Source organism: Nilaparvata lugens, chromosome 4, assembly GCF_014356525.2.
Source record: "Nilaparvata lugens isolate BPH chromosome 4, ASM1435652v1, whole genome shotgun sequence".
NCBI classification, from domain to species: domain Eukaryota; kingdom Metazoa; phylum Arthropoda; class Insecta; order Hemiptera; family Delphacidae; genus Nilaparvata; species Nilaparvata lugens.
This window is the reverse complement of record NC_052507.1, coordinates 10,167,668-10,180,578: the sequence shown is the minus strand read 5'-3', so window position 1 is coordinate 10,180,578 and position 12,911 is coordinate 10,167,668. Positions and strand designations below refer to the sequence as shown.

The 12,911-nt window shown below is 36.0% G+C and overlaps 2 protein-coding genes across 2 annotated transcripts in view; both read left to right on the top strand.

The window, feature by feature from the left end:
- LOC111049456 (FK506-binding protein-like) overlaps nt 1-12,911 on the top strand; it is a 122,722-nt gene that overhangs the window by 41,820 nt on the left and 67,991 nt on the right. The gene's annotated exons all lie outside the window — the stretch shown is intronic.
- LOC120350800 (ADP-ribosylation factor-like protein 2) lies at nt 5,925-9,354 on the top strand. The gene is made up of 4 exons (XM_039425668.1): nt 5,925-6,113; nt 7,208-7,405; nt 8,088-8,168; nt 9,152-9,354. Exons 1-4 carry the CDS (start codon nt 5,925-5,927, stop codon nt 9,284-9,286), a joined length of 603 nt encoding a protein of 200 aa, XP_039281602.1. The 3' UTR covers nt 9,287-9,354.

The window sequence follows — 12,911 nt, the reverse complement described above, 5'->3', positions numbered from 1 at the left end:
AAAGTTCCTATTCATTTTTGTAGGCTCTAATTAGACTAATCAATCAAAATAGAATCACAGTAGAATTTAAAAATAGAGTTTTCAAGTTAGAAGTTACCTCAGAACTTAATGATAAAATTTGATTAGGCTTTTACAGTGTTGAAGATGAACTTGCAAATAACAACTGGAACATGAACAGATATTATAATAGTTTGCAAAAAACATTGTAAAGGTGAATTTTTAGACATCTGTAGCCTAGAAGAATGAATGAGGTTCCTCATACAAATTGCGTATCTCGCTGTAAGATTTTTTAGAGCTGTAATTTTTTGCATTAATTTGTCTTAATTTACAAATATTCACACTTCATTCAAGTGTGTCTATGCCCATACTGGGTTATCTCAACTTATCATTAGGTTGCAACATGACTTTGTAATAAGTTTTAATAACTAGTAATCTATTTTATCATTTAAGGAAAAAACCTTACAACTGAAAGGATGTATTCTGAAGCGTAATATAAACTATTACAAAAATGATTATCAAGATGAGATAGTGTTGATAGATTAATAAACATGATAATGATACTGATAGCGTCCTATGATACAAAACGTGCCAGTATGACAGGTCAAGACAAACAGTGATATTGAGTAATAAAAACGTGTAAACCTCTCCAGTAAAAAAATGAATACTTTTTACTGTTGTCATTTATGAATAAGGAAGAATTAATACTACAAAAATTAGTTTATAACTTACCAAAATTAATTACGAAAAGACTTGTGCAAAATTACAAACAGAGAAATCCGACAGCGAGCCGAGATCAACTGGAAACCATCAGTTTTCACAGCTTACTGCAGACTGCCAGAGCGAAGCAAAACAGAGGGGTGCCAACAATGAGGTGAAAAATTTTCCAGCTGATGTACTTTGAAGTAAAATTTATTTATTATTCAGATATTTCTTGTATGTGCCTAATTATTATTCAAGAAATTATATATTTTAAAGCAGAATATTCGAGTCTGTTTATTTTGCTTTGTTGTATATTATATTTGTAAGAGAGCTTCTGAGAACATTCTACCATAAATAAGCAAATAAAGCGAAAAATTAAAATTGCTCAAAATGAGACAGGAATAATCATTTCTTCGAAGAGTACACTGTGCCGATTTAAATATTTTTATTAAATGGGGACAATTCAAATCAGGAAAAAGTTTAATAATAATGATTAATCAACTTTATTATTTGTTGATACTGATATGAGCTATAAAAATAGCTCCAAACACTCAAGAAAGCAGCAGTCTATAATATTTTGAGATCAGCGTGGCAGTGACCAGCTGACTATCCTAATTCCTAACCTCACTTTCTGTAATAATAATCTTTGTTCTGTTTATCTGTCAAGTTGACTGTAAATGTATTTTTTTACTGAACTGATTTTCTAATTCATGTTAATAATTTAATAGACTGCATAGAGTTCTTCGTTCAAAAATGGGTCTGCTAAGTGTTTTGAAAAAAATGAAACAGAAAGAAAAAGAAATGCGGATTTTAATGTTGTATCCTTTACATGTCTAAAAACAGTGATTTTGCTTTAATGTGTGATGGTCCTTGTCACATATGGTACCATATAAAGTGTGTGAACGTTTCATCTTCAGATTATATAAAGATTCAAGAGTTGGGAGATAGTGTTAAATGGTTTTGCAATGAGTGTTCTATTGTAGTGACGTCACTTGTGGAAGATACAATCAAACAATCTTGTGCAGGCAGAGTTCACTTTGATAATGAAAACGATGTTTTAAAAATTTACGAGGAATCAGTGAAAGTTATAAATTTATTGGATTCAACCGATATGGATCATGGTAGGAATGTATCAGCTCACGAAATCCAAGTAAGTGATGTAAATTTTCAATCTCGTATAGTGCCCAGTGACCAAAATACTCAATCCAGTAGGTTAGAAGATGAACATTTATCAATTATTTCATCAGAGTCGACTGTTTCACAAGTAGGTGAACATTTATTTAATGACGAAAAGACTACACAGTCTTCAAATTTGTGTTTAGTTTTGGACGAACTAGAAAGACTTAAGTCCAATTTCCTGGCTATGAAAAGTCGCATGGACTTAATGGAAAAAAGATTTCCAGCTAAACGGGACTGTAATAAAAATTTTGTTTCTAGTCTCCAGCTGACTGTTTCCAATAATCAGTGTACTAGAGCTGTAAAAACTGTAAATAAGAAAAATGCCTGTACAAGTGTTCCTTCAACCAGTGTAAATAATATGTTATTGCCCAGTTTGGGCTTGCAACCTACTGATGGGCTCAATGCAAATACTCAGGGATTGTATAGTGCTGCTGTTAAAAAATCTGTTTCTTTGGCAAGTCATAACCCTAGTGCATCGGTGGCTGTTAGACAAACTAATGTTAGTAGTATGGTTAAACCAAAGCCAGTTGACCATAATAGCTCCAGAATTTTTGGTACTGCAAAACTTGATGTATCCAGAGTAAAGTCAGTAGAAAATAGAGAATGGATCTTTGTCTCCAAACTTGCACCCGATGTTTCTATGGAAGATCTCCAGTCTTTTGTGAATCAATTCAGTTCCAAACCCGTCTACTGTCAGGAAGTGAAATCTAATTTTGATTGCTACAAATCTTTCAAACTTGGGGTTGCCGCGGAAGATAAAAATAAGTTTTTCCAGCCTGCATGTTGGCCTGATGGAGTTCTGGTTGCTGATTTTAGATTCCCAAAGAAAAATAACAGGAAGCCTTTTCGGCACACCAAGCCTCCCCTCAAGGTAAAGTAGTAGATATAGCTGTGATAAATGAGTACCTGCGTCTATGTTTTATAAATGTTCAATGTTTGAGAACCAAGTTCAATCTTCTGACAATTTTCCTTCAAAATGAAAAACCTGACATCCTATGTGTGTGTGAACACTGGCTAGACAAGGAAGAAGCTAAATTCTATAGTAAAATTGAACTTGGTGAAAGGTCAATGAATCTAGAAGCAATCTATTGTCGCTCTACCCATAAGAATGGGGGTGTTTCTATATACTGTGGTATTGATAATAATGTTGTAATCAAACCAGTGGATCTCACTTCCTTTTGTGTGGAACGAGTTTTTGAGGCAGTTTGTATTGTCCTCAGTGAATTTTCTCTTGTTGTTGTGTCAGTGTACTGTTCTAATAACCTGTTCTTTGATCAATTTATGCATCAACTGGAATTGTGCCTTGATTATGTAAGCATGCTTGGTAACAGAATTTATATAGGTGGAGACTTTAATGTACACCTAAACAAGGACGATGTTAAATCTCGTAAGCTACAGAATGTTTTGAGGATGTCCAACTTGTTCTGGACTAGCCTGGCACCGACAAGAGGCTTGAATTGCCTTGATGGAGTAGCAACTAATGACAAGCCTAGTGCATATAGTGTGCTTATTGTGAACCCAGTTGTAGCTGATCATTGTGCATTACTTGTTGATGTGGAACAGCACGTGAAGGTGAGTACTGACTGTCCTGCCTGGGTGGCTAATTATAAGTTCTACAGCAGAAGGCTGACTGACAGCAGTGTAGAGGCTCTCAGGAGATGCCTGGAAGAGAGTGACTGGACATTTCTGCAGATGATTGTTTCAAAAAAGGACAGATTTGACTTTTTCCACCTTGTATTGGTCTCGACCTTCAACTCATTTTGCCCGGCAGTGTCCTTCAAGCCGAATTTGCGAAATAGAACAAATAAACCAAGGTCAAACAAGCTTAGCTCCACAAGTGGTTGGTACACATCCAATTTGCAAAGCTTGAGAGTGCTTCTTGAAATGTTGTACAATGCTTACAAGACTGAGTCAAATGGTGTGCTATCTAATGAGAAACACAGGCATTATAACAGAGCCAAAAACATATATAGACAGGAGGTGGATAGAGCTAAAAAAGATTACAATGCTAGAGTGATTGACAAATCTCACAATCCTGTTAAGGCGGCTTGGAGCATTATCAGCAACTCATACAGAGCCAAGCCAGTGGTTCAATGCAAAAAGAGTCCAGATGAGGTCAACAATGCTTTCATGGATGCTGTTGCTGAGATTGTTGAAGGTCTACCAGAATCTATGGCAGATCCAGCATTGTCTGTCCCTTTGTCTCATCATAAGTTTACCTGTTTCAAACCCATTAGTGAGGAGGACCTGATGAGCATTGTTCAGGGTTTCAAAACAAGTCACAGCCAGGACGTCTATGGCCTATCGGTGTTCCTGTTGAAAAAATTGATATGGGTATTGATGGAACCTCTGCTGTCACTGGTCAACAGCTGCCTCATAGAAGGTGTTTTTCCTAACTGCCTCAAGATCGCAAAGACAGTCCCAATTTTTAAGAAGGGTGATCCTACTGATGTAGGCAGCTTCCGACCAATATCAATTGTACCGGTGTTGGGTAAAATCATTGAAACGTCCATGTTGAGGCAGCTGACTGTATATCTGGAGAGGAGCAACCTGATGGGGGATATGCAGCATGGTTTCAGGAAAGGCAGATCTACCACCTCTGCAGTGCTTTCATTGGTCGAAAGAATACATTTGGCTTTCGAGGAGCGCAAATCAGTTGACCTTGTGTTGTGTGACCTGACCAAAGCCTTCGACTGCGTGTCGCACAACATCCTGCTGGACAAGTTACATAGGTATGGCATCAGGGACAGTGCATGGAGCATGGTGGCAGACTATCTAAGCGACAGGAGGCAGGTTGTGTCGGTGATGGGTGCCACTTCAGAGGAAAGGAGAGTAACACATGGAGTTCCTCAAGGATCTGTGCTTGGGCCACTGTTATTTCTTATACTCATAAACGATCTCCACCTACAGAATTCTAGTCTGCTGTTTGCTGATGATACTACCATAGTTGGCAAGGGCAGTGGACCCCTGGAAGCTAGATGCTGTGCACAGGAGCTGTTTTCCGAGGCTAAAGAGTGGTTTGCTGCAAACAAACTCAAGTTGAACGAGGCCAAGACACAGGAGATGCTTTGTACTCTAAGCACCCACACTCCAGGGGATGAAGCGGTCATTTTGCTTGGCTTTAGAATTGATGCCAAATTAAGTTGGGAGCCGCATATTGACCAGGTATGCAGGAGACTGTCTAGAGTAATCTTCCTGTTCAGAAAGCTGAGAAGCCTCCTGAGTCTCAAGAGACTTGTGATGATGTATCATGCAGTGTTTTGCAGTCATGTGCAGTATGGAATTCTTCTCTGGGGCCATTCTCCACATGCCAATGACATCCTGCTTCTTCAAAAGAAGGCACTGCGGATCCTTACCTACAGTGACTTCATTGCCCATTGTCAACCCATCTTCAGACGCCTGAAAGTGCACACCGTCTTCGGGCTGTATATACTGGCCTCTCTTACTGCAGTGAAGATAAACAGGGCTAACATGATGAGTAGGTGTCAGGTGCATTCATACGGTACCCGCGGAAGGCTACAGTTGGAGATTCCACGCTGTAGGTTGTCAAGAGTGAAGGACTCTTTCCCAGTGTTGGCACTCAAAATGTTCAACCTGCTGCCGGGCTCGGTGAGGGATCTTCCTATAGGTGTTTTCAAGAAGAGGTTGTCAAGGTGGCTGATTGAAAGAAGCTATTACAGTGTCAATGATTTCCTTGGGGATAGCTTTGAGGGACTGTGATGCCACGCCATCTTGATTATCAAGCTTAGAGTTTTTTTTTTTTATTTTTTTTTTATATTTGTTATTCTGTGAACTTATCCAATTGTAGCGTGTTTCTTTCTGAATCCAACTGATGTGCTGGTATAAGGTCTCTTTCTTCTATTATTGAGAGTTGTCGTTTGTCGAGAAAAAGTTTTCAGGCTGTAGAAATTATTGTCGTCCCATGTTCAGGAGTTTTGGTGTTCTCACCATCTACAGCCAATACATACTGAGCTCGCTGTTGTATGTCAAGAAAAATCAAGACAAACTACTCAAGCGGAGTGACATACACAGCCACAACACTCGACATGCTGCCAAACTGGAATTACCTCGATGCAGACTGGCGGGGACCTGCAGCAGTTTTCCTGCCCAGGCCATTCGACCTTTTCAACACACTGCCGAGGGAGGTGCAAGACATGCGATATATGGAGTTCTGTGCTGCAGTAAGAAATGAGCTGCTAGATAGGCCTCTGTATTCCCTACAGGAGTGGGATGAGGTACCTCTTTTTGGGGTGGCTCCTCCTCCACAACACAAATAACCACTTTTTGATTATTATTTCCTGAAATGACACTGCCGTTCTGGAAACTCTATTCCTTGGCAACGACCTCAAGTATCAAGTAAAGTACCTTGTTCTTCTTATAATCACATCTCTTTTTATCATCCCCACATCATTCTATCAATTTTCCCTTTTTCTCTTATTTAACATCTCCTTCTCTTCCCAATCTCCATCTTCTTCTATTCTTCTCCTTCGCTTCTTCACCTTCTTCTTCTTCTCATCATCTCCACATCTTCGTCTCATCTTTGTCAGATCATCACCTTTTTCTTCTTATCACTTTTCCTTTTTACCTTTTCTTATAATCTCTTTTGTGTCGTCTTCATATTATATTCTTCTCTTTCGTTTCTCCATATTCTTCTCCTTCATCATACTTTTTTCTTCTTATCATCACTTCTTCTCTTAGTCTTTGTATTTTTATCATCTCTCCATCTTCTCCTTCTACTCCTCCTTTGTCTACACTTCTTCTTCATATCATCTCCTTCTTTTCCTTCGCTATTATTCACCTATTCCTTCTTAGCAGATTGTTCTTCTTATTCATATCTCCTTCGACTCTTCTTCTTCTCATCATCACTTCTTCTCTTTTTCTTCTACTTCTAATCGTCTCTTCATTTTTTCTCCTCATATTCTACTTCTATCCTTCTTCATATCATCATCTTTTTCTCCTTCTTCGTATATTCTCCTACTTCTCTCAGCAATAGTAGTTTGTTTTAAAATTAATTAAAAAAATATAAAAACATAAAGTACTTTTTTATTTAAAACATTTTAAAACTTTAAAACATTTCAGCAACTAGTTTTGGCCTACTTTGGCCATTTTCAAGTTTAAATGCAAAAATAAACAAGTTGATAACTAGTTGTTGAAATGTTTTAAAACTTTAGAATGTTTTAAATAAAAAAGGTAATTCATGTTTTCATATTGTTTTTATTAATTTCAATAAAGTAGTCTATACAAGTGAAGTGATTTTAGTTTGTTTTGATACAAACCGACTCTACTTAATACGTGGGCTTACATTGTGTTTTAACTCTGACTGAATTGTGTTGTGGCTTACATTGATTGTGTTTTCTTTGGCAGTTACAAGCTGAACGTGTGGGACGTGGGCGGGCAAAAGTCTCTGCGCTCCTATTGGCGCAACTACTTCGAGAGCACCGATGGCCTCATCTGGGTGGTGGACAGCGCCGACAAGCGACGCCTGCAGGACTGCGCAGTCGAGCTGCACAAGCTGCTCCACGAAGAGGTCAGTCACACATTGTAGCCTGCGAATTAAAAGCAACTAATGCCTGGTTTCTAGGAAACTATAGGATAAACGCAGTCGCATAAACGATAATGTATCTGAAAATGACCAAAAATACCTTTTAGTTGAGTTATTTTTGTTCAATTGAATGACTTTCTCAAAAATTGATATTTTCGAAATTTTTTTGTTTTATTCAATCACGAATACAATGAAGAATTAATCCTCTAAATCTCATTGATATCCTATGATAATTAATATTCTACCGAATTTGAAATGTTCTGTCCCAAAAATTTAAACTTTAGGCGCATCTCAAAAAGTAATGATGGAAAAAAATTTCCTGAAGAAAAGGAGAAAACCTTTTCATTTTGATAGTTTGATGATATTTAAATCGAAAAACTTTGAAAAATATCACCAGTAGAAAGTTTATTTTTAGCCTTTGCGCAGCCTTAACCTTGTCATGGGTGAAAATATAGTGGAGCGGCGAAGGTAGCTTCAAGCTTGAAAGTGTTACAAATAATGCATGTACCAACATATTTAAATGGTGGCGTACATATGGTAGGTTTTGATCCGTTGTGTAGATATTTTTCGTCCGATCTATAGTTATTTAATTAATGTCATGTTTGTCTGTAATAATATTGCCAGGTTAAATTAATCTGGGTCAATAATAAGTTTCAATTTTTTTTAGAAACTGGCTGGAGCTACTCTGCTGGTATTTGCTAACAAACAAGATCTTCCAGGAGCTCTGACTGCCGAAGAAATTAGAGACGTAAGCATTCTATCCATGATGCTTTAGTATAAATAATCAACATTTAGGCCCGGTTTCCGAGCTCGGGATTTAGCTAAGTCCTAGACTTTAAACAGCTGGAGTCAGAAAATTGGCTTTCCAAAACGGGGCGTAGTCGCAGCTTTTATAAAAGTAGTCGTAGTCTTTATTTTCTCATTTCTATAATTGGAAACGTTTTTCCTTGACGAAATTAGACATTCCTAAATAATTCAAAATAGCTGAAACTTTACACTATTTTCTCTTTATTTTTATATTGTGTTCAATTTTCTAGTTTTTCGAAATTTAATTCAAACGTGACTAGACAATCACTGCGACTACGCCCCGTTTTGCAAATCTAATTTTCTGACTCCAGCTGTTTAAGGTGTAGGACTTAGCTAAGTTCCGAGCTCGGAAACCGGCCCTTAGATTCCTATCAATTAGTATATCTATATTTGTATAAGTTAGTATTCATATAAGTATCAATAGTAATATGATTAGCATGAATTAGATTACGGCATTATCAATTTAGAGTTATCATGCTTTTTTTATTTGAATTCGCCATTATTGGATTCAGGCCAATCATCAATGATTGTCCGAAGTCTGAAGTAGTTTATCCTATGATGATACACTTATATGAAGTCTGAAGTAGAAACTTGACAACTAGCCGTCCTAGCATTGCCATTGACTTTATCATGTACAGCTAACTATAAATATTAGAGTGCTGCTGTGTCAGTCAGTCGATCAATTACCGTAGACAATACTAGATATTAGAGTGCTGCTGTGTCAGTCAGTCGATCAATTACCGTAGACAATACTAGATATTAGAGTGCTGCTGTCAGTTAGTCGACACCGCAAAACTAGATATTAGAGTGCTCCTGTGCAGGGCACAGCGTCCTATAATTGTTATTGATGTTATAACGTGAATCTTACTAAGGTAATAATTTAATTACTGAGTATTATCAATTGGTTTATTCATCTGCTTGCAGGTTATGAACCTGAACAACATTAAGACTCATCACTGGATAATAATCAAGTCGAGTGCAGTGACAGGAGAAAACCTTTTGAAAGGCATTGACTGGCTTATCGATGACATTGCTGCCCGTATCTTCACACTTGATTAGTCACTAATAACTAATTAACAATCTGTCAATTTTCTTTTCTAAATAAATTTATATATAAACTATTTAAACGGCCCAACGATACAAATAAGTATTGTGAGATTCTAACTGTTGGCATTGGTTGAATTTTTAGTTTTGAATGTGGTAGTTAAAAAGACTAGCCGGTTGCAGAGAATCCGGTTAAATTTTAACCGTGATTAATTTCACGAGAACCAATCAGAGAAGGCTTTTTTGAAAGACGCCGGCACTAAGTGCCGGTTGCACAAAAGCCGGTTAAATTTTAACCGTGATTAATTACATAAGAACCAATCAGAGAAGCCGTCTTTTCTAAAAGGCTTTCTCTGATTAATTCTCGTGAAATTAATCACAGTTAAAATTTAACCGGATTCTCTGCAACCGGAACCTAGTCTTTTTTAACTGCCACAATACCAAGTTAGAAATATTCACTTTATAAATCGTCAGCATTCCTTAAGGTGCGTACAGATATATGCGCCGCGAACATGAGCAATTCACTTTTTATCAGCTGACTATATCTGTATTTTTACAGAAACGGTAAGATACAGATATAAAAAGCTTGACATCAGCTGATTAAAAGTGAATTGCTCATGTTCGCGGCGCGTATATCTGTACGCGCCGTCTTTTCTAAAAGGCGTTCTCTGATTGATTCTCTTGAAATTAATCACGGTTAAAATTCAACTGGCTTTTGTGCTACCGACACTAGATGTTGTCCAACCACAGAATAATTAAAAATCGAGATACCGGTTACGTTATGCTCTGGTAAACTGATTTCATAACTCAGATTTTTAATAAATCATAGGCCCGGTTGCAAAACAGCCGGTTAATTTTAACTGTGATTAAATTCACGAGAACCAATCAGAGAAGGCACCTTAAGGAATGATGACGATTTATAAAGTGAATATTTCCAACTTATATAAGATAGATGCTTCTGGTTTTCTCTAATTTAATAAACTTGTGATTATGCTTAATTTGTTAATGCTTTTATAAAAATCTTTTAAACACAAAAAATAACTAGTGAGAATAAGTAAAGAGTGTGAGGTATAAGTGAAAGGAGGAAAATAATTTTGTATTTTTTTAGTTGATTATATCAAATTATTGTTACAAATAATATCAGTATTAAATTATTTTAATTTTTCGAGAATATTTTATTTTTCAGAACCTGGTAATTGACCTGGAAATTTGTGTTTACGAGTGGAAATAAAGTATTTCTAGGAGTAAATGTAGTAAAAATGTTCAAGATTATTTCAAAATAATTCAAAGTACATAAACAGGGTACAGTTGACTTCTGTAGTGAGATCTACGTTATATTGACAGAGAAGAAAAATATAGAAAGCGTTGCTGATTCTCTGCCTTCTATAGAGGATAGCTGCTGATACCAGTATATCCGATGTAATATCCAGTTGCACAAAAGCCGGTTGAATTTTAACCGTGATTAATTTCACCAGAACCAACCAGAGAAGGCTTTTTGAAGAGACGGCTTCTCTAATTGATTTTCACGGTTACAATTTAACCGGCTTTTGTGCAACCGGCACTGACTGTTCATTCTTGTTTAAAATAATCAATTATATTTTATCCGTCAGGAAAAAAATTCAATGATTAAATTTTCGTAATTGAGATTGATTAATTTTCGTAATTGATTTTTTTTGTTGATCATATTTCTACATTGTTAAAAATCGACCTGGCAACGTTTCAGAGCTAGAAAAGGATAGCACAATCTGCTTTGTTGGATGATAGACAAGGATAGCACCATCAGTGTTTATCAAATACTGCCATTATAATGTGGACCTCACTATAGTCTTGGTTTGGGCCAATGAAGCCTCACATTCTAACAAATCGTCAGATAACAGAGATTAGACCAGCATGGCTGGGAATTTCCCTTTCACTGGAGCACAGGGAAATTCCAAATACCCTAGCTTATTTCACTGGAAAACACAAACTGCAACGTTAATCACTTTAACGAGATTCTGGTGGAATATGGATAGGATTAGAGAAAGGTTTCAGTAAATAATACTTCTGTTCTTGAAATAAACAATAATAATTCATTGTGACAATCCTGCTGTTCACAGTCTTCAATGAATAAGCGTAAAAGTTCTATACTAGATAAACAAATATAATATTTTTCTCAACACAAAAATACTACATGGTGCAGTTTTCAGTTCAACCGATGATGTTCAGAGTGCAGAAGCCATTATGATTTTACAATCTTATAACAATATGGCTAATCAAATATTTTTTCAATGTAAATTCAAAAGAGTTACATTTTCTGATTTCAGAGCTACAAGAAGATAAACAAATCTCCTAATATGAAAACTTTAAACTTTTGATGTAAAATGTAAAGTTTAAAGTTTTCATATTAGGAGATTTGTTTATCTTCTTGTAGCTCTGAAATCAGAAAATGTAACTCTTTTGAATTTACATTGAAAAAATATTTGATTAGCCATATTGTTATAAGATTGTAAAATCATAATGGCTTCTGCACTCTGAACATCATCGGTTGAACTGAAAACTGCACCATGTAGTATTTTTGTGTTGAGAAAAATATTATATTTGTTTATCTAGTATAGAACTTTTACGCTTATTCATTGAAGACTGTGAACAGCAGGATTGTCACAATGAATTATTATTGTTTATTTCAAGACAGAAGTATTATTTACTGAAACCTTTCTCTAATCCTATCCATATTCCACCAGAATCTCGTTAAATAAAGTGATTAACGTTGCAGATTGTGTTTTCCAGTGAAATAAGCTAGGGTATTTGGAATTTCCCTGTGCTCCAGTGAAAGGGAAATTCCCAGCCATGCTGGTCTAATCTCTGTTATCTGACGATTTGTTAGAATGTGAGGCTTCATTGGCCCAAACCAAGACTATAGTGAGGTCCACATTATAATGGCAGTATTTGATAAACACTGATGTTGCTATCCTTGTCTATCATCCAACAAAGCAGATTGTGCTTTCCTTTTCTAGCTCTGCAACGTTGCCAGGTCGATTTTTAACAATGTAGAAATATGATCAACAAAAAAATCAATTACGAAAATTAATCAATCTCAATTACGAAAATTTAATCATTGAATTTTTTTCCTGACGGATAAAATATAATTGATTATTTTAAACAAGAATGAACAGTCAGTGCCGGTTGCACAAAAGCCGGTTAAATTGTAACCGTGAAAATCAATTAGAGAAGCTGTCTTTTCAAAAAGCCTTCTCTGGTTGGTTCTGGTGAAATTAATCACGGTTAAAATTGAACCGGCTTTTGTGCAACTGGATATTACATCAGATATACTGGTATCAGCAGCTATCCTCTATAGAAGGCAGAGAATCAGCAACGCTTTCTATATTTTTCTTCTCTGTCAATATAACGTAGATCTCACTACAGAAGTCAACTGTACCCTGTTTATGTACTTTTTTTGAAATAATCTTCAAAATGTTTATGTACTTGGAATTATTTTGAAATAATCTTGAACATTTTTACTACATTTACTCCTAGAAATACTTTATTTCCACTCGAAAACACAAATTTCCAGGTCAATTACCAGGTTCTGAAAATAAAATATTCTCGAAAAATTAAATAATTTAATACTGATATTATTTGTAACAATAATTTGATATAATCA